Source organism: Mastigoproctus giganteus, chromosome 12 (assembly GCF_048544385.1).
Source record: "Mastigoproctus giganteus isolate SK-2022 chromosome 12, ASM4854438v1, whole genome shotgun sequence".
NCBI lineage: Eukaryota > Metazoa > Arthropoda > Arachnida > Uropygi > Thelyphonidae > Mastigoproctus > Mastigoproctus giganteus.
The window spans coordinates 131,346,304-131,369,726 of record NC_143586.1 but is presented as its reverse complement, the minus strand read 5'-3'; the positions used below and the strand labels follow the sequence as shown (position 1 = coordinate 131,369,726).

The 23,423-nt window shown below is 37.4% G+C and overlaps 1 protein-coding gene across 1 annotated transcript in view; it reads right to left on the bottom strand.

Moving 5' to 3' along the window:
- The window catches only part of LOC150077432 (KRAB domain-containing protein 2-like), an 83,295-nt gene that overhangs the window by 16,306 nt on the left and 43,566 nt on the right, over positions 1–23,423 (bottom strand). Inside the window, exon 3 of the mRNA XM_090386278.1 lies at positions 13,241–13,337. Coding sequence (XP_090242404.1) covers positions 13,241–13,337 — 97 coding nt within the window. The remainder of the gene's footprint in view (positions 1–13,240; positions 13,338–23,423) is intronic.

The following is a 23,423-nucleotide window of genomic DNA, read 5'->3' as shown; positions in this document are numbered from 1 at the left end:
CTCGTTGATCACTCATTATTGGCTTGGCACTCGTTGGTTTGTTGCACAAGGAGTCTTCTTCAGAAATGCTTAAAGAGGTGTTTATTTCCAAGATAATCTTATCTTATCTTTTCTTTATAATATCGGTGTAAATACACCATAGTTAACCCATAGATTTGAGCTACGATTGTAGCGTAGAAGGCATCGTTTTAATTGTATCTCATAATGTGGTTGCCTTCACAACAAGATAGCTACTATTGAATTACTTCAAATAAGTAACGCTTCTCTAGCAGAGAAGACTACTGTTATTTATTTTCAGCGTACCACCACCCAGACGATCGTTTCGAAGCTTTTTGGCTTCGTCATCAGTGGGCGGGTAGGTAATACAACAAGCCATCTCAGTTGCGAAGTTATATCCACATTATGAGAGATGCCAGAAGGGTGTGGTGGTAATGTATTTGGAAAATTCGATGCACTAGGCATAATCCTTATGGGTTTTGATAATTAACTATATAATATTGGTGTAAATACACCATAGTTAACCCATAGATTTGAGCTACGATCGTTTGGGTGGTGGTACGCTGAAAATAAATAACAGTAGTCTTCTCTACTAGAGAAGCGTTATTTCTTTTCTTTATAAATTTCAATAGCATGCATAAGCATTTTTTAACAGAATGCACAAATTGCAACTAACATGATTTGCACAGAATACCAAATTTATGAAGCAAAAAAAAAAAAAAAAGGAATGAAGAGAAGATTCTGAAAATTTATTTATGTTTTTTATACGATTATGCCCTTCAAGTAAAGGGCAAACACATTTCACCATAATAACATAAAAACCCACACAATTCCAGCTATTGGTATTTTCACAAATGCAATAACATCGAGTTTACTACCCGTTTATAATTTCTTGCAGTAACAGAAAAGCCCAATAAACCTGAAAGTGCAAATTGTTTTTATTGTTTTATGGTTGTGACATCCAGAAATGTGCTTTAGGCAACTCCGTAGCCAGGTGGGAAGGAGCAGCAGTGCGTAGCACATGCTTCTTGATTAGACCGGGGTTCGAGCCCATCACCACCAAATACGGAGGATGCGGAAAGGTCAGGGTGACCACCGCATATCCCGGAGCAATATGGCCTTAGTTGCTAATGCTCCTAAAAACCAAACAAACAAACAAACAAACAAACGTGCTTTAGAAAAAAATCACAAAGCCATTCAAAATTGGTTCTTATAACATATGATTACGTTGAAAGTGTAGTGAATTTAATGATTTGAATTGGTAACTAATACAATTTACACTATAAAAACAACCTTTTAGGGAGTTATATAGCGAAAATTTGAACTTCCGAGGTCGTGGAATGAATTACGAAAAAACAATGTGTTATTGGGTTTGCATTACGATATTTTTGCGATACGATGGTAACAGATTATGTTGATACTTGATACTTTTTTCAAAGTATGAAGTATCAACAAGTATCTCGCTTTACGAAAACTTTACGAGTTTTCGTAAAGCAAGAACTGCCTGTATCTGTGGTGATCTAAAATAACTGATAGAAGTTGCAGCATTTATTGCATGACTCAGTGCAAATATTCAACTATCGAAGTGCTTTCTCTTGTTTATAAATTTAAATCAGTTGACTAATGTATGTCTTCATGCAGAAAAACAAAAAGACAAGTTACTACAAAACATGCTTCTTGGTACATAATTTGTTGGCAATACAGAACAGAAAAATCACTAGACATTTTCTTTACACAGGCATCATTCTAACTAAATTACAGATATATGAGGGGTGTTCATTTAATTCATGGACTGGTGAAAGATCTTATCTTAATTGTCATCATCTGAATCTTCTGTGGATTTCTCCTTCTCCTTCTCCCTTTAACTTTACACACCTTTGCCACTGTCGTACCCACACATTAAATGCTTCTTGCAAGGCATTTTTTGAAAGACTGCAAAGTGCTTCTGTTGTGGCTCTGTGAGCATTGTTGTGTTGGACACAAAACGCTTGCTTTCAGAGCTTTATTCAGATGCGGAAACACGAAATCACACGGGGCTAAGCCTGATGAATAAGGGAGATGTGGCAGAACCCTGGCACCTATGGCAGTGATCATTGCCTGCACAATATTAGCTGTATGGGGCCTGGCCATTGTCTTGATGGAGAAATCACTTCACACCGTAATATGACTACCTTACCAATACGCTCATTACCATACGCTTCATTCATCTCTTTAACTGTTTCCAATGCATTTAAGCCCGCGTGACACAATAATGAATCACATATTGCTGTTCAACCTATTATGGAAAGTTTGCACAGTAAACATAAAATCTTGCACCAGTCTGTGAATTAAATGATTACCTCTCGTATTACTGCTGACATGCTTTAAATTCGTTTAACCATACCGTAAGGGATTGATGAGTTTCGTTATGGCACTTATAATGTTAGGAATGACAGCAAAATAGGAAGAGTGTGGGAGAGGGGGATTATAATACTTCTCAAAAACAGTGAGCATTTCAAGATTTGGAACTTACAAATGACAGCACAGAATCTGAATCTGTATGAGGGTTTGTTGGAAGCAAAGGAAGAATGACAGTGGGAGTATGCTACAGACCAAAAGATTGTGAAGAGTATGATCAAAGCCTCCTATGAAGATGGAATGGGGAGCAAGTGTAAATGCCTTTTTATGGATGATTTCAACTTGCTTCTTACTGGCTGGAACAAGTGGGAAGGGAAGCTCACCATCTGGGACAAAATTTTTTAATCAACCAGTTCACTGTTATTTACATCAGTATGTTAGGGAAAGTACTAGAAACAAGAATATTCTAGATCTGATCACTGTCTGTGATCCAGACGGCATAGTTTTAAAATTGCATAATGAAGAAAGAAATTGCAGTTGTAAAGGTAAAAGCATGGGTTTTAATTTCAGGAAAGGGGACTATGACAGTCTAAGAGGCTTGTGGCTGCCTCTATATTAAAGGAGTGGGGGAAGGCACAAAGAACACCTTTAAATAAGCAGTTACAGAAGGTGTGAATGAATGTATATCATTAAGAAAATATAGCATGAGCCAAGTTGTATGAAAATGAAGCCGTCCAGTTTAAAAGAACAGAAAAGGATGGCATGGGTGAGTTGCACCGTGATGATATGTATTCAAGACTAGAACAGACATAAGTTAAGCTCTAATAGTACCACAGAAAAGGGTTAGGCTGACAAAGGTTGATTATGAGAAATAATGGTTAAGAGAGCAAAATAAAAAAAGGACAATGATCAATCTCTGTGTATAAAAATAAGAAAAAAAGAATAAGGAATTAGGCTAGACCATTGAGTAATGGATACAGAGAAGTTGTAAATAACCCAGCAGGTATATTGATAAACCTTTATTGATGAAAGTCCCTTAATGGAGAGGAGAAATTATGTGAGTGAAGCTTAAGCAGTAATTAGTGATACTGATATTACAGAAGATTGTTTATTAGAAAAACTTTTGAACATAACAGCAGGTAAGACTTCTGCGACTGACGGCATATAACTAGTAATTTTGAGAGTGGTGACAAGAGAATGCAATAAACCATTAAGATTAATTATGAGGGTATCGATGGACATCATATGGTTTCTGTAAAGTGTAAATCTTGTTTAACTAATTTGGTTAGCTGTTATAAAAGTCACTCAAGTGTTGAATATACAAAATAATTTCAACATTTCTTATATGGACTTCAGCAAAGAATTTACTCTGTCCCAAACAAGAAGTTACTGTATTTTTTTTTTTTTTTTTAGGAGCATTAGCAACTAAGGCCATATTGCTCCGGGGATATGCGGTGGTCATTCCCTGACCTTTCTGCATCCTCCGTATTTGGTGGTCACGGGCTCGAACCCCGGTCTAATCAAGAAGCGTGTGCTACGCACTGCTGCTCCTGCCCAACTGGCTATGGAGGCGCCAAGTTACTGTATAAATTGGAATATGTTAGTATCATAGGTAAGATACTTATGGGTACAGAAAAGGGCAATGAGATTAGTGAGGGGAACATCCCTTTGTTCTTACCAAAAAAGGCTTTGGTTCTGCAAATCACAGCACTTTGAATGGTTTGAACAAGTTCAGTGCTGATGGGATTCTTTCTCTTGCTCAGATTATGCACTTGAGGGGGCATAAATTCAAACTGAGGAAGGATGGTTGCAGAATAGTTGTGCGGAAATTTGCTTCTAGCTAGCGAGTGGTTGTTGCTGGAATAAACTTCCATCTATTATTGTGGAAGTTGATAGCTTAAATAAATTCAAGGAAGATCTAGAAAAACTTTTGGAGGGAATGGATAAGTAGTAGTAGTGGCATGTGATGCAAGAAAGCAAGTGTATGAGCTTATACAGCATCACCCAAAAATAAAAACAAAAAAAAAAAAAAAAACACACACCATTCCCTCTAAATGCCTGTCCAGTTCCTCCTTAAATTTATTTAACCTATCAATTTCCACAACGACAGATGGAAGTTTGTTCCAGCAATTAACCACTCGCTGGCTAAATGCAAATTTCCGCACATCTATTCTACATCTATCTTTTCTTAATTTGAATTTATGCACCCTTAGGTTCGTAATCTGAACAAGTGGAAGGAACCCATCAGAATTCTGCTTGCCCAACCCATTCAAGGCCTTATACACCTCAATCAGATCATTGTGCAGGTGCCTAGTCTCCTGCCACTGCAATCTGCAGCGCTTAAGATTCTCTTGGTAAGAGGATCCCTTCATTCTCCTCACCAATCTTGTTGATTGTACACGCTCAAGCAAATCTCTGTACATGCTCAAGCAAATCTACATCCTTCCTAAAATGAGGCCTCCAGACATGTAAACAGTACTGAAGGCGTGGCCCGACCATTGCCTTATACAGAGGGACAATCACCTCCTTTTCCCTGCTAGCAAAATTCCTATATATCATTGACAAAACCCCATGACCTGCTCTGGCAGCCTGTTTGCATTGCTCAGAAAACTTCATATCTGACTGCACAATTACTCCCAGGTCTTTTTCATTTTCTACCACCTTAAGTGTAGTACCATAATTAGAGTACCCAGAGAAACGTACCAGTTGGTACATTTCTCTGGGGTTACTTCTACCCATATGCAGTACTTTGCATTTGTCAAGGTTAAACTTCAGTTGCCACTTTTTAGCCCATCTGACCAAATTATCTAGATCCTGTTGCAGTAGCACACTGCCATTACTGTCATTAACAACCCTGCCAACCTTTGTATCATCTGCAAACTTCGACACTAAGCCTGATATACCTTTATCAATATCATTGATAAATATACAAAACAACAGAGGACCCAACACCGCACCCTGTGGGACTCCACTAATAACATTAGTCCACGAAGAGCAGCACCCATTAATTACCACCCTCTGTCTTCTCCCACTCAACCATCCTTTTATTCAGTGTAGCAACTTACCCTTAATACCATTCTGCTCCAATTTGTACAATAGTCTTCCATGCGCAACAGTGTCAAAAGCTTTCCTGAAATCGAAATATATGATATCAAAATTATTTTTTGCATCCAGTTCCTTTGTAACCACATCATAATATCGTATCAAATTTGTCAGACAAGACTTTCCCTTAACAAAATCCCATGCTGTGTCTGAATTATTGCTGCAGTCTTGTCTAGATGATCCTGCAATGCATCTTTAACCAGTGACTCCATTATTTTACCCGGAATAGAAGTTAAACTAACTGGTCTGTAAATTACCCTGAGTCCAAGGATGCTCTCATAATTATCAGAGCATCCTTGGACTCAGGGGAGGTCCCCATGGACTGGAGATGTGCAAATGTATCCCCAATCACAAAGGGGGATCAAAGGGTGAATTGGGGATACATTTGCACATCTCCAGTCCATGGGGACCTCCCCCGAGTCCAAGGATGCTCTCATAATTATGGCTAAGGTTTGCTTAGTTGCTTTGCCACCTCCTTTAATATAACTGGATAGATCCCATCCACCCTAGGTGCCTTTCTTATGTTTAACTTCAACAATTTCTCCTCCACTTTGCTCTCAGTTATTACAAAATCATTAAGCACCCTGCTACAATTTGATAACCTTCTGCCATTTTCAAACCTTAATAACTCCTCATATGTGAAATGTAGATGCAAAATACTCATTCAGTTTGTTTGCTATCTGAGCAGGATCATCAACAGTGGAACCATCGATATCAAGTGGACCAATCAGATTCATCCCCTTCCTTTTAGAGTTTATATAAGAAAAGAAATCCTTGCTGTTTCCTTAGCATCTTTTGCCAAAGATTTTTCGTAATCTACCTTCACCTGCCTAACCTCCTTTGTGACCTGATTACAGACTAGCTTATATCTGCCACAGGCTTCTGAGTCGCTTAATAATTTATATGCATCCCATGCATTTTTCTTCTCTGTCACGAGTCTCATTAGTTCATTTGATAACCATTTAGGCCTAAACCTTGAACAATATTTCTTAATAGGTATGAAACTTTTAGTAGCATCCAAGATTAATTCCTTGAATGCTTCCCACTTAGAATTTACTGTTGGTAACATCGTCAGTTGACCCACTGTACAGAATTTAAAAACTATCAGAGACCACTGTACTCACCTTTACGGAAGCAAAAACCCTTTCCTTTACCCCTGATGGTAATTATATCTTTAAGTAAATCCCACATCAGTACACTGTGATCACTGCCACCTAGTGGTTCCTTTATCTGCAAATTCTTAATACACAAATGATCACTGCTGATAACTAGATCAAGAGTATTACCCTCTCTTGTTGCCTCTCGAACATGCTGCTGCAGAAAACAATCATCCAATAAATCGAAAAAAGTCTTACTAGGGTGTGTGAGTGACCAACCCACAAGTTCCAGTCAATATCTCGGAAGTTAAAATCCCCCATTATAAGACATTCTGATTTACTAGCCAACTCTATTTCTCTGTACTATTATTCATTGTACACATTCGAGTCATTAGGCCTATAACACACTCCTAATCTTATTTTTGCTTTCGCAGTGCTTAAGTTACACCAAACTAACTCAACAGTCAGTCTAGTGTAAGAGCATATGCATTTGAGTTCTAGCACATGGTTCCAGGTGATGGGACTACTGAATACAGTTAATGATTGTATTCTTATTAGAATGATCACCTGTAAACTCCTCTGACCTATGTAGTTAAGGCAAAGTATAAACAAATGGAGAAAGCAAATGAATATAAAACACCATTATGCCTGGCATTTGTGGATTATGAAAAGGCATTTGACTCCATACAGCATAAGGCAATGTTTCGGGCACTGGAAAGACAAGGCATTGATACCCCATATATTATGATTTTGAAGAAAATATATGAGAGTGCTACCTCCTTTATTAGACTAGACAAAGACAGTAGCAAATTTAAAATCGAGAAAGGAGTTCGACAAGGAGACACAATATCTCCGAAGCTGTTTACTGCTGCCATTGAGGAAGCTTTCAGAAGATTAGACTGGTCGCAGAAAGGAGTCAATGTGAACGGAGAGTACCTAAACCATTTACGATTTGCAGATGACATTGTTGTCATAAGCCACAATCACAAAGAATTAGAAGAAAATCTTAATCAGTTATGCACAGTTAGTAAGGATTTTGGACTAAAGATGAATATGGCTAAAACAAAAGTAATGATGAACAAGTATGCCACGGAAAGGGAAATAACGATTGAAGGAGCAGTAATTGAAAAGGTGGAGTCATATACTTATCTGGGACAAGTTATTAGCTGTAATAATGATAAATGGCTGGAAGTCAAGAGAAGAATAAATTTTGGATGGATAGCATTCAGGAAATATAGTCACATACTGAAGAGCAATATCCCAGTTTGTCTGAAAGGTAAAATAATGAATCAATGTATACTCCCCACCATGACTTATGGAAATGAAACTTGGGCACTCAACAAAAGAATGGAAGAGAAGCTGAGAACTACACAGCAAAGAATGGAACGAATTATATTGGGAATCAGACTGTTAGATAAGAAGAGAAACACATGGATTAGGCAGCAAACTCAAGTAAAGGACATTCTTATCAAAACTAAAGAACTAAAATGGTGTTGGGCAGGACGCATAGCTCGAAGCCATGATGACAGATGGACTAAGAAAATAACAGAATGGTACCCAAGAGGAGCTAGAAGAAATCCTGGAAGACAAAGGCGGAGATGGATAGATGAAATTCATGAGTTTTTGGGTAGTAAATGGATGGCCAGTGCTCAAAACAGAAGGAACTGGAAAGTTGCTGGAGAGGCCTTCATCCTGCAGTGGACTGAAAATGGCTGATGATGATGATAAACAAAACTTTTATTTAATGGCCATTCAAAGAGGAACTAAATTTTAGGGATAACAAGAAACAAAGCAGCAGACTGAGCAGTCAGAACAGTAGTTTTGCAGACGAACTGAACACATATTAGCAAAAAGGCCTCATGTCAGGAACATGCACTGTGCCAATTTCAATTTTATTTTTAAATAAACAGTTATATTAAATACTGGTTTAATTATATGAAGAAATTTTGTTTTATGATTCTTTATATGATAAATTTCACTGGTATATTGGTATACTTGAGAAACCATGTGATAAAGCTGGAAAACATGAAATGAGTGATACCGAAATTTCAGATTATTATGAAAACTTTTGAGCCTAAAAGGCTAGTAAGGCTCTGGAGTTGATAATATACACTTCGTAATTTTGAGGGAGGCAGCAAGAGTGTGCATTAAGGTTAATAAGTATGAAGGCATCACTAGACTCAGGTGAGAGTCCCTTGGATTTTAGAAGCCAATGTATCACCAATACACAAAAGGTAGTTCTTAAGGTTGTTTATCCTTAGAACACTCTTGAATTTTTGTTCTGCACAAATATGGAGAGAGGGAGGGAGAGAGAGAGTGAATGTCATGGTTGGTTCTTTTGAAAATAAACAGGAAGAATGTTTCATTAACAGGGCCCAAGGATGAAGGCATCACTAGACTCAGGTGAGAGTCCCTTGGATTTTAGAAGCCAATGTATCACCAATATACAAAAGGTAGTTCTCAAGGTTGTTTATCCTTAGAACACTCTTGAATTTTTGTTCTGCACAAGAGAGAGGGAGGGAGGGAGAGAGAGAATATCATGGTTGGTTCTTGATCAAATAAACAGGAAGAATGTTTCATTAACAGGGCCCAAGGATGGCAAAATACTTCTATGGAATAAATTTGGTGGATATACACAGTTTTGTCTTTTTTATGAGAGCGAAAACAAAATGTTTCAAGATTTTTTTGTGCCCAATATAAAATGTAATTCACAAAGTATTTATTTAAGCAGAATGACTAAGGTGAAGCCTATATATTAAACCAATTTATCAAATTTGGGCCTATTATATTATAAATTAGAATACATAAAGAATTTGTTAGCAAATTCAGCAAACTTCAGCAGATGTGCATTAATAACAACATCAAATGATATCAATTAGAGAATCTTTTAATCACTAATATACTGTTTATACATATAATTTATTAAAGAGTATATAAAAGCTGATAAATGTGTCTAAGTCAATTAAAGGAAAATAGGATTGTTCAACCTGTAATTTGAAAATACCCTAAAAGTCATTTAAACATTATAGTGGTGGTTTTATTTTGAACGTAATGTTGAATTACAAAATGGAATCCAAGCCTTAGAAGTTTTATGTTTGTTTGGTAAATCTTAAATCTGCCTGTAGCACATTATTTTCAAATCATCAAAAATTGAAAAAACCCTTGCTGTCAAATTGACATTGACACAGTGTACATATATGTCGCTGGACAGATAAATGGCCTTCAGCTGAAAACTGCATTATTAAGTATGTCAAAATTCAAGGACAAAGTATTGTTTTTTCTTGGAGAGCTTTTGCTGGCAATAATTCAGGCTTGCCACTTTGCATGTTAATTAAAGATGCAGTGGCCCTATCTGTACATATGTAAACACTGTGTACCTATTTGTCTAGCATAAAGATCCAGGACAATGTTTTGGGTATAAACACACCTTGACAACTACTGACCAGTTAGCCTGACTTCACTGGTAGAGAAAATCATGGAGGCAGCAATCAAGAGTGCAAATACAGGATCATTTAGATAAAAATGGAAAATTGCATTGTTTTGTAAAGGGAAAATCATATTTAACTCTTTTAGCTATTTTGCAAGTCACTCATGATCTGATGTAGGTAATAATTTTAATTGTTTACTTGGAGGGGATTTTTCAACAAAGCATTTGACTCAGTCCTGCGTGAGAGGCTGTTTAAGCTACTGTTTAAGCTGGAACATATTTGAATCACAAGGAAAACAGAAAATTCTTTGATGGGCTAAAATTCTGCAAGTGTAAAAATGTCTTCATTTTTACTTTTTGTTCATCCTTAAGAGCAGCCACCCTATACTTTTGTTACTACAATATGTGTAGGACAACATTCACTTCTTGTGGAAGGCTGTTTTCTTTCGTTCTAGAGCACGCTTGTTGACGCCGCACCAGGGAAAGCGGCAGTTGAAACACCATTCCACCGTAATGAGTCCGGTTGGTTCACAGAGAGAGAGGTCGTTATTCGATCGGATCGGAGAAGCGCTGTGGACGCAATATTTATAAAAATGGTGAGAAAGTATGTGACCATCATCGGGGAAAGAAGAGTAATGTTAGAAAAGAACACACTTCTAGTGTAATCTGAACCAGGTAACTAGGGGTGTTTGTTATTTGGAGATTCCTTATGTAGGAGTGGGTGAACTTTATGTCTGATAACCTCCACTCAGTCTGGAGATGCAATCTTATACAAATATGAAGTTCCCCTTTACTCCTCAAATTCCATCTTTGGTTGTGTCGGTTTGTTTGTTTATTTGGTTTTTAGGAGCATTAGCAACTAAGGCCATATTGCTCTGGGGATATGCGGTGGTCATTCCCTGACCTTTCCGCACCCTCCGTATTTGGTGATCATGGGCTCGAACCCCGGTCTAATTAAGAAGCCTGTGCTACGCACTGCTGCTCCTGCCCACTGCTGCTCCTGGCTACGGAGGCACCTGGTTGTGTCGGGTCTCCAAGATGACAGTCCCCAAGTTTTTCTTCGCTCTGTAAAATTAACCCGAGAACCAATACAGGCTTTGAAGCTGAGAAGTGGGGGAACATATATATATGAAGAGGGGAGACGAAAAAGGGGTTGTTCAGTAGTGGTGGAGTTGTTGTCGTTGGGGCAAGAAGAGTTGTTGTGGTTGTAGTAATAGGGGGGGGGGGAGAGAGAGAGAGAGAGAGAGAGAGAGAGAGAGAGAGAGAGAGAGAGAGAGAGAGAGAGGGAGAGAGAGAGGAAGGGGATCAGAAGAGAAAACACAAAAGAATTAGGAGAGAGAGAGAGAGAAAAGCGAGGACCAAGAAAGGACATGGCAAAAATAGTATCTGATGGAGAGCTGTGCTGACTTCTCGACCCCCGAAGATACCCAGAAGTTCTCTAGTAAGTCCACCCTTGTTTTAGATTACAAACCGAAAGAAACTGTCCAACAATAAGACCTACCCCTTTGTATTATTTTCACCCTCATACATCTCTCCTCCTTGATATATACTTTGATAAGTGTCTATCTATTGCGCTCAGACCCTAAGATGTATTACCAACACAACTTATTACTCAAAATAATACTGTTAGTCATTGTCAAACTCGCCTGTTAGTTTTATACTGGTATATGAATGCTTGGGCAGCGAGATGTCTGTCAGTTCACCCGAGTATGAGTAATAGCTGTCCTCCAAGGCTACACGAAGAACACAGACAAATTTGTAGATATGTATAGTTTTCATAATAACCTATTGTTTGGCCAGAAGTAAAAGTATAGAGTTTGATGTTACCATATTAAAGACAATTTTTAGCTTCTTTTAACCATTTGTGTAATCTGTCTATGTTTAATAAACCGTGTTTTGTCTGTTCACACTTGCCTCATGACCATTCTCTTGCTACACACTATCCATAGCACAAATAATAAAGAAAGAACCATCATTTGCGGCGCTCTGGAGTCCAACCATCTGGAAGGAGCCCAGAGTGAAAATCACAATGTGATCTTGTTGTTGTGGGTCTATTCTCCACGTTCCAGAATAGGCCTTGAGAACATGAGATTCTGTCCTAAAATAAACCACTAGTCCGTCATGTAAAACAGGTGTTTTCTGAAACATTAATATTAGTGATTGAACTTGCCCGGAAACTTCATTGTACACATTGAACGTTGAATTATTGTAGAAGTCAATTGCCTTAATCGCCATGTGATGAAGGTTGTCCAGCAAGCACACTATAACAGACAACACTGTGCAACACAAGGCAGAAAACAGAAAGTTGCAATTAACCAACCTACCTGCTGCTGCATTGATTGTTGAACCAAGTGGGCAAAACCCTCTAAAATCACACCCTGATCATTTCAAAGGATGGTTCAACAATCAACACAGCAGCATATCTCATTCCCCAGATGAGACATTGGTGTTCCATTGCCATGTATGCTCTCTTGCAGTCATCGGTTAAATGGATTCGCAAGGCGCTGATCTTAAGACCGCGGTAGCATAGGTGCTCAAGCACAATGTTGCACATGGTTTCATGTGAAATTACTGCTTCAATATAAGAGACACACATCTGTCTGCCTGCACTGCTGCATTCATCTCTATGACATATTTGAATTATGTGGATTAATTTTTACTCCTGTTGTTGCCAACAACACTTATCTGGTCACTGGTTCTGGCCTTGATTTACTGGTAATTTCCAATAGTGGAGTTATGTTTTGTCCTTATAAGCAGAATTAAAATTTTTCTTTATAAGCATGCCACCTGATACACATACATATGTGCTTGCTTGCATGAGGAACACACTCTAATGAATCCTGAAGTTACAGGTCGCTATGACTGTTTGTTATTAAGAAATAAAACCAAAAACCTTATTTTCCTATTTTATTGTTTATAACCTTTACAGCATGCTTCACCTGGCTGTATGCTATTTTTTTTTTTCCTTTTATTACTAGTTAATGTAATCCATCTTTGTACTTTGATGAAGGTAAGAAGTGTTGTTCTGTGAAATATTTACATAATTTCAATAAGATGTTTTATTATCACATTAGTTTCTTTATGGTATTCAACAGAATCACACATTTACTGTGGTTCATTTTTAAACATTAAAGAGCATTTTGAATGCCTTTCTATTATGATGCATTACTTTAATAACAGCAAAACAATGGCTATATGATCTACAAATTTTGTGGTAGTATATATATGATTATTAATGACATTAAAATAGCTTCAAGCTTCAAATACTTCAAGAACTTACTATATTCTTGTTTAATCTCTGATTCTTGGAGAAATGGCTTTACATCACCATGAAATTCAGGACTAACTGGCACTGTTGTGTAATTCTGTTCACCGTTCTGGAAAAAAAAAAAAAAAAAAGAAGATTTTTTTTAACATTAACTAAAATAGATATACTATACAGTTGGTCGTAGACTTACGACCGACTTCCGTTCTGACTGACAGGTCGTAAGTCGATCTGGTCGTATGTCGGCCATATATTTATTAACAGTATTTTTTAACCTTTCTAATCTTTTTATCATCTTTATGATTTATTTTTATAATCTTTTATTTTTCATTTTAAATACAGTAATGTTTTTATCTTTTACTTAGCGATACTGAATATACCTTCGTTTCTACGCCTAGGCTATCTCTCTCTCTCTCTCTCTCTATGAGGTTAAATTCAAACGTTCTCTACATTTTAATTGGTTTATTATTCATACTGTTTATAAAAAAACAAAACTACAATCTATAATTATATTGTACATAATGTACTGTAAACACAAAAATACAACCTAAAATTAATGTAAAAATTAATATAAATGAAATTTACAAAATCAATTTTCAATCTTTGCTTGTGCTGGGTTGTGCATCGTCAGGGCCATGTTCTTGGGTTGAGGTAGGAAATGTTTATTTATAGAGACATTATGCAAAGAAAATCTTTTTTTAAAAACGCATAAACCACCCAGTACTAGCCTGAAAATCTTCTGTGTAATCGTCTCCGGCGCGTGATTTTAAACTGAAACAAACTTCTAGCCCTTGCTTGCACTGTGTGAAGGTTCATGGGTGTATTTTTTTGTATTAAATCTTCCATCCACATAAACAACAATTTCTCTATTTCATGGATGGGTTCCTGTCGTTGTTTGGTTAAAATTGTAGGCTTAATAAGTGCAGAACCTTTCACAGCTTCCCGAATTCTTTCTTTGTCCTCAAGTATCGTCAATACCGTGGAATGTGATAACTTCAAGTCACATGCTATCGTATTCACTTTCTTTCCGCCTTCATACTGCTGGATAATTTTCATTTTACACTCTAAATCAATAGTTTTCCTTGACTTTTTAGCTGGCGTATATGTAGATGAAGTCATTTTCCTTTTACTAAACATTTTATGCGTATTTCAGTAGAATTTTAATTAATACACCACACGCAACAGATACTTGAAAGCGACTGGGTGTATGTGAGAGAGAGTGACTGGGTGTATGTGCCTGGTGCTGTCTTCAGGCCTCCCATCATCGATTAATTAATTTATTTATTATTATTTTTTTTTTGTGGTCGTAAGTCGCATAGGTCGTAAGTCGACGACCAAGTGTATATGGAAAAATACCTTTATGGTTTTGTTGTTAATGTTAACAACAAAACCATAAAACATTATTATTACTACTATTAATAGTGGTATTGGCAAATGATGGAAGGAGGGTAAATGAAGCTTATGCTGCATCAGCCAAAAAAAAAAAAAAATAAAAATAAATAAATAAAATAAACACAATGCTACTCACCTTATCTCTTCATCCCACCTAGTAACATTAGTAGTAGAATCAATATATATAATATTCCATCACAGCTATACAGCTAGGGGATTTACAAATAAATCTGTAGCTATAGTCAATCCACTCCAGGATGGAGACCTCAAAAAGTCATGATGTTGAGGGAAATGGGCCATAATCTAACACATTATTAATCTGACTGCTAAATAAGGCAGATCAACCATATTTAGCAGTCAGGGGCTTGAGCCCCAGTCTATGCAAAGAGCTTGTGCTATTGCACTCCCACTCCTGACTATTTGGCTATGGAGATCTAAAATAAATCTGTAGCTATTGTCAATCCACTGTAAGGTGGAGGCCTCTTCAATGAGTCATGTTGAGGGAATGTACCACAATCTGCCATGCTGGTCCAGTGTGGGTTGGCAGATCAATTGCATTTATCAGTCAGGGGCTTGAACTCTGGTCTACTTAGAGAGCATGTGCTAAATGCACTCCCGTCGCTCCCAATCACTCGGCTATGGATGCTGTATTTTACAAATATGACACACTATATGTTTTATGATGAACGAAGCATTGCCAATTATTTATGAATACCTAATAATGCAAAATAATACAGAGATATTTATTAAAAGCATGGTGTTCAGAAACTATACACAATACAGTTAACAAGAGAGAGAGAGAGAGACTCTTGCATGTGCACAGGTTACAATAAATTCACTGACCGCAGAGTCACTAGTGAAAAGGCAGATTCCCTACTTACAGTTGAAGCACCCTTTAGAAGATAGACCTTCTCACTTTTCAATAAGGTTTAAACCTGGAGCAATTATGGAAAAATCACAATCACATAATTTCTGCAAAGATAGTTCTCCTATATTTGCTATTCTCCACAAAGTGTTTCAGATCAGAATCTGTCTGCATTATAGAGGCAAACCAGATTTGACTTAAGGGATAGTGAAGCACTTAGGATGTGACGAGGGATCCTCCAGTGGCATAAATCCCACATGTTTGGATAACTAATATGGCTTACCATCATCTTTACTGTGGTGTACAGTCTTTTTGCATAGATCTTATGGTGTAGCCCGGTATACTGCATGTTCATTGCCAACTCCCTAGCTCTGACTTGAGATGGCAGCTGGTGCTTGAAGTTGAGCAATTCAGAAGTCAATGCACATCTTCAAAAAGCAGTTGTAGGGGCAGCAGAAGCCCAAATTTCTGAGGCATACAACAGCACTCAGTGAATCATTTTGTAAATATATTTGAGTGATGTTTCCCGAATTCTAACATGAAGCAGATAGTGCTTTTCAGTCCATCTCATCTGATTAAATCTTTGATGCATTGGGCATGAAATTAAGTTTGGGATCAAATATTACCCACAAGTCCTTGTGTTGAGTCACTTATAGAATGGCAACAATGTTGAGAGATGGCTGTATCTGTGAAGGTTGTTTTTTGAGTGAGAAAACTACGATGGCAGATTTTGCAGGGTTGATAATCAATGAGAATCGTGTCAGGTAGTCAGAGAAATTTCTGAGAACATTGTTTATTCTGTTGGTAAGAAATTGATAACCTTGCACAGGACTTGAAGTAATATGAAATTTGATGTCATCAGTATAGTATGAGGTGCTACCCAAAATCCCGAAATGTACTTATAAAATAAATTAGACTCACCCTGGGTCTTATTCGCCACCATCACCTTCAAAGTAGTTTCCCACTGATCTGAGCACTTCTCCCATGATTTGAATGCATCCTGAAAGTCCTACTTCGTCATAGTGTTCAGTACTGCCTGCGATTCAGTTTGGACATCCTCTATGCTGTCAAATCTTCAACCCTTCAGCATGATTTTCATTTTTGGGAATAGGAAGAAGTCGCAGGGGGCTAAGTCTGGTGAATAGGGGGTGGGGATGATCGTCATGTTTTTGGATGCTGTGGTGAAGATGGACTCTTCACAAAGTCTTTGATTTTTAAAAGTCTTTACAAAGACTTTTAAAAATCAGCTTAAGTGTTGAATAATAACTAGCTTTTAAGCCTCATCATAAGGATACTAGGCATTCATGTCATTTATATTCAGATATCACTTTGATTCAGCATGAGCTATTTGAAAAGTTTATACAATTAACACTTTTATTTATAAAGTAATAACTGTTTTCTTTTCTAAACAAACAACATTGTTTTTGTTTTTACAGTTCCAGTTTTATAAAGTATTGCAGAAACAATTATATGAAAGTAACTGTTTTCAATTCAGTGATTTTCTGAATGAACATCCTTGGGGCACCTACAATGGATTTATGATAACTAAAGAGACGTATACTCGCAATTGCAACATATCTAAATGTATCTGGAAAACAGATCGATTGAGGTAGTACCCGATACTTGTGACAAATCTTTATTTTCTTAGGTTTTGTCGCTTTCATTCTTGCTCGAAACTCTCAAGAACACTCATCGTTGAACATTAAAATTTTATTTTTGAAAATTATCGATGTGAAAACATCTGTAGTGGCACCTAACAATGGAATGTAATGAAAATGCAAGACAAAAAAAGAAATTGTCGACCAATATTTGTATTGTTGCAATCATATGACAAATATTTGTATTGTTGCAATTATATTTCTTGCAGAAGTAACTGCAAAAAGTATGATTGCAATGATGTCACACTATTCAACAAATGGCTACAAACAAATGGGTAATTATGCTATTGGCTTGGATTTTGCTAACTTCTTCCAAGATAGTTTATGTTTTCACATAAACTATCTTTAGTGCATTTTTTTTGTTTTATTGTGATTTTCTAATGTAGTTTGATGAAATTCAAAGGATGGTGTTTGAATTTTGTAAATCGGTTCACTAGAGCTCGAGATATCGTACTGGTCATGAAAAATGCATCATGCGGTCTAATCACACTACTAGTGAGTGCCTGGCACAGACTAGTGGTGAGAGCATGGGAAGTGCCTTTGGCAGAAGCCACGGATGACATAATCACCCCCATGACAAGCATTTTTTGTGATCAATCAGATTTACTCTATTGTAGGTGCCCTAAGAATGTTTCGCATAAAAAAAAAAAAAAAGTGAAGATTTAGCCATATTTTACTATGGAATATTCTTCACAAATACAATATATAAATAAATGTACTCAATATATACAGGGGTTTAAGAAAATATGACAATAAAATGAATAATTACAATGGGCAATATATGATTTTTACCTGTAATGTTTGACATCTGTTTGCAGAAATTTTTGGTAGATTTCAAAAATAATTTTTAAAATTTCACATCATTTCACAATTTCTACATATAGTCAGGTTTTTGTGTTTACCCAAAAAACATATATATTACCACAGTTCAGAAGTAGATATAACACTGATCTGTTGTATCACCTGCAAATAATAAGGCGCCTCCGTAGCCAGGTGGGAAAGAGCAGCAGTGCGTAGCACATGCTTCTTGATTAGACCGAGGTTTGAGCTCATCACCACCAAATATGGAGGATGCGGAAAGGTCAGGGAATGACCACCGCATATCCCGGAGCAATATGGCCTTAGGTGCTAATGCTCCTAAAAACCAAACAACAAACAAACAACCTGCAAATAATAGTATTTGCATGTGCTCATATATGGTGGTAATTAATGTTGGTTGGGTTAACATGTTCTTTGTATGCTTCCCATTTACATATCTATTACATGTTTGTTTCTTCTGTGTTTCACTTGGCATTGTATTGTTAAAATGTTTAAGAAGAAGCAAACCAGGTGTCGAAATCACTTTGACAATTTCTTCTACATGCACGGATGTTCACATATGTGGAGCCTAAATCTTACAGCCAAAGTACAAAGAATATAAGTGCACATTCTTTGTACTTTAGTTTACAAGAGTTGAGCTTCACATACGTTCTATATTACCTGCACACCACACATCTGAGAATATGGTGTGGCGAGAATTGCATAACCATACTTATGATAGCTATTTCTGCATTACAAAAATATCAGGAGCGCCCAGAAGAATCAAGCAAAGCATAAAATATCCTAACATATCATCTACAATAAGGTATGTTCCAAAATGAAGATTTTGCTGATACCAGATTCCCCAAAATTATGGGATAAAGAAAGCAGTGATGAATTTTAAAGATCCTTGTGTTGCAGAATTTGCTGGACCATCCACAGATTTGGACTACCAACCAGAAATGCAGCACTGCATTTAATAAGTAAGAAGAAATTAATGTCTTAGGCCGTGATTTAAATTCATCTAAATTTTAAATGCAGAATGCCTTGATTCTAGGTTACAAAAGGAAGTTACTAAAGTCTTTTCAAAATATTTTGCTATGGAAGATGGTATGTGTTTCAGTAAAGATATCATTGTCTTCTCAATGATGTGGACATTGAACACAGTACTAATGATGTATATTTACTGATGTGCTTTAAAATTAAGTTTGTAAGCAGTTTAGCCATATAATAGAAATGCATTCCCATCATTATCAGGTCCTCTATCAGACACTGATTATCTGTTTCTCTGTCTCATTGTTGTTGTTGGGTTTTTAGTGGGCATTGGCAAGTAAGGCCATGTTTCTCCATGTTGTTCTGTAAATTGAATGTGTTCTGAGATCGATTTTATGTTTGCTGGACAAAAAACCATGCTACTCTTGCCTGAGACTGACTACCTCAGTCACGTTGTGAAAAAGAACAGTAAATACTCTTCCCATCATTGATGGGATTCGAACTTGTCTTTTCCGCTTGATGTGGGGAGGATGGCGATCCTACCAACTGTGCTACCCATGAGGGCTCTCGCAGTGAATGATTATCAGTTCTCTATCTTGTGCTGATTGCTCGAAAGTTACATATGCAAGAAAGTCCAAGATCCTGAGTGCAATAAAGCACCATGACTTAGAATATCTGTGGTTTGCTAAAAAATATGACAGATAAAAGTATCAAACAACAAATCAACCTCAAAAATTTTTAAAACTAAAGAAAACACCAACCGAAAGTTATGAGTTGTTAAGTCATGTTTAAAGGAAGATATATGTCAACAGCTTGTGCATTTGAATGGAGAGAGAGAGAGAGAGAGAGAGAGAGAGAGAGAGAGAGAGAGAGAGAGAGAGAGAGAGAGAGAGAGAGAGAGAGAGAGAGAGAGAGAGAGAGCATATGGAAGATGATTAATGCCCGGGCCATCCCATATCCATGAAAACTGATGAAAATGTGAACTGGGTGTAAGGACACTGATTAGACGTGATCATTGCTTCAGCATTACAATGGTTGCACCAGAACTTAATATGGACAAAGAAATTGACAAATTTTAACTGAAAATTTGGGCATGAGAAAAGTGTGACAAGATGGTGCCAAAATTTTGAATGACGATTAAAGAATGAGAAGGCTCCAAGTTTGAGAAGTTGAAAAAAAACTTAAGATCCAGACTTTCTAAGTATTGCAATTACTTACGATGAAAGTTTGTTGTTCCAGTATGATCCAGAACTAAAAGACAATAAAACGGAAGACAAAACAATCCCCCAGACCAAAAAACTGAGAATGTCAAAAAAATGAAAACCATGTTTTTTGTTTTCTTCAATATTATAGGAATTATTATGGTTGAATACATTCCACCAAATCAGAATGTCAATCAAACACAGTACACTGAAGGTTTAACAAGGCTGTGTGAAAAAATTTGAAGAAAGAGACCTGAATTGTGGAAGAATGGTTGGATGCTCTATCAAGACAATGTTCCAGCACATAATGTGCTTTCTGTTCACTAGTTTCTGGCCAAATAACAAATCCCTGTGTGTGAATATGCACCCCACTTGCTAGACCTAGCCCCTTGTGACATTTTTTCTCTTTCCTAAACTGAGAAGTGTACTTAAGGAAACCTATCTTCATTTCATGTAAGGCATACAGAAAAGAACAACTGAAGTGTTACAAGGGCTTACAGAAGATGACTTGCAGAAAAGGAACAGTGTATGCAAGGACAATGCAATCATTTTGAAGTGGCCTTCTAAGGTATGAAATATTTCATTATATTTATTTTATTGCATTAGTTTCATTATTTAATAACCACACCTAGTATTAATGATCAGATTAATGATGAATTTTATTAAGGCTCTGGATAAAGAAGGAAATGGATTCTACTGCCTAAGGGAAGTGTTTCCCAATTTAACAGAGCAACAACTGAAAGAAGTAAATTTTCATCAGGCCCCAACTCTTCAAAAATGATATATTTGAACCAGAGCCTGAGGATAATGAATTAGCAGTTTGAAAACTGTTTAAAGAAGGTCTGCATTAATTTCTTGGAAGAGGGAAATTACGGATCTCTGCTGTCAAATTTACTGCAATGTTATCAAGATATGGGCTGCTGAATGCTTAAAAATTCATTTTCATTATTCCAATCTCAGATTTTTGACTCAAAATCTGGGAGATGTAAGCGATGTGCAAGGGAGAATGGTTTCGTCAGGATATATCCACAATGGAAAAGCAATACCAAGCGATATTGGGATACTGCCACGATGGAAGATTGCTGCTGGTTTCTTAAGGGATAAAGCAAAATGAACTATGCAAAAACTCTGAGTGGCAAACATTTCTAATGAAATAGAATGTATGTAGTACATTGTATGTTTGATTAAAGTAGTGAAACCTCTATAGAATGGACACCACTGGATCACATAATGGTGTCCATTACAGGAAGATGTCTGCTTTGCAGAGGGCTGTGTGGCCAGTTTCAATAACTGGTTGTTTATGCAGAGTTTTTTTTGTAAATTCATTATTATTGTACATATATGCTTCAGTTAATTAACTTTTAGTAAAAATGAATATAAATTGAATATGAATACTTCGTTTAGAACATTTCATTTTGGCAATTGCATTTTCATTAAGGATAATTAGATCACTTAATAGTTTTAGTCCATATTCATTATTTTTGCTCATAGAATTTTTTTTAATGCAATAGGAATACCCTTCTTACAGCCCTGCTGCAATCAGCTAGAAATTTAATTTCTTAAAAAACTGGCATGCCATCAACATAATGTCTAAAAAAATTTTGACCAGTACTCCAAAGGGAAATCAGCATACGTGGCAGTGAGAATGGTAGTCATTACGCAATGCTGAGCAAAAGTGGTACGTGACAGTACTAAAAAACTGTCATCGTCCCGCAGTCAAAAAACCGGACACCACTGTCACTAATTAATGAAAGTTATGTCAAGCATTGCGTAGTGTTTTTATTGAATATATAGGAACATCGAACATACAGGATGCTCATAAGATCACTGCATGGAGAGGGCAAACAACATATCGAAACCACTCTGAAGTGTCTTTGTTTGTTATTTGGTTTTTAGGAGCATTAGCAACTAAGGCCATACTGCTCCGGGATATGCGGTGGTCAATGCCTGACCTTTCCACACCCTCCGTATTTGGTGGTGATGGGCTCGAACCCCAGTCTAATCAAGAAGCGTGTGCTACGCACTGTTGCTCCTTCCCACCTGGCTACGGAGGCGCCTACTCTGAAATGAAACAGGACCTCGAACTCCCCCACTCGCCAATAAAAAAAATGTGCTGTTGATCAAGCTTCTGTATTAGCTGTAACTTCATTATGGGCGCCTCTGTAGCCAGATGGGCAGGAGCCAGCAGTGCATAGCACACGCTTCTTGATTAGACCAGGGTTCGAGTCCGTGACCATGAAATATGGAGGATGGGGAAAGGTCAGGGAATGACAACCGCATATCCCCGGAGCAATATCGCCTTAGTTGCTAATGCTCCTAAAAACCAAATAACAAACAATAAATAGCTTCATTCTGAGATGGAGACATAACATGTTATGAAGTGTTGACCACATTAATCCCATGACTGATATGTCATATGGATTTCACTGCACTTGACACAAAACTTCCTCAAACCAGCTTCATTGCGCCCTTGTTGACTTTTATTTGGCTGCCACCTTTGCCAGGTGATTGCATAAATGGGCACCCTTTATGAAGTTTCCATATCTCATATTGTAAGCCAATTTAGTCTATTATGTAGGTCAATTTAGTGGCTTCTTTTTAAACCATGTTTGAAATTCATGCATAACGGCAGGGGCAGACTGCAGCTCACTGAACCAAAGTATGCACTCACCTTCTTGAGGATGGCAAATTCTACCACTATCACAGCCTTATTACCATACTACCATCCACCTTGAGGTTGTCACAGACATTCTCTCAGATATGCCAGACAAGCTGTACTTGCTACCTGGGAGTCTAAAACGTTGATGGAACTGATATTCGGGTGACACTCAAGTCAAATGGACCCAATTTCGGCGAAGTCCAGATGGTCTGTGTCAGCCAAATCCTCTGCTTGCACCTTCACGATGGTGGGACTGTTAGTAATCCTGGGTATAACTTCCATGCACAAGTACATGGTGGGTGACCACCCAGGTGTGAACCAACGTAAGCAGGGGTCAAGGTGTGGCACCCACACCACATGGAGGAATGCCGCCCCTCTATGTTACCAGGCAGTACTAGGTGGTAGATGACTCTCATCAACCAGTGCAATACCACCACTTTGCTTATTGGAGGCTTGAAGTGGTGGAACCCATGTTTAGTCTCTAGAGCTAAGTTCCGGTCAACCCTTTCCTATCTCTTCCATCATGCAGTATGATTGATGACTTTTGAGGTTATGATGAACATCGTGGCGAGATCCAATATTCCTTACATTTTGAGGGTACAGCTCTAAAACGGTGTTCGCAGGCCGGCCA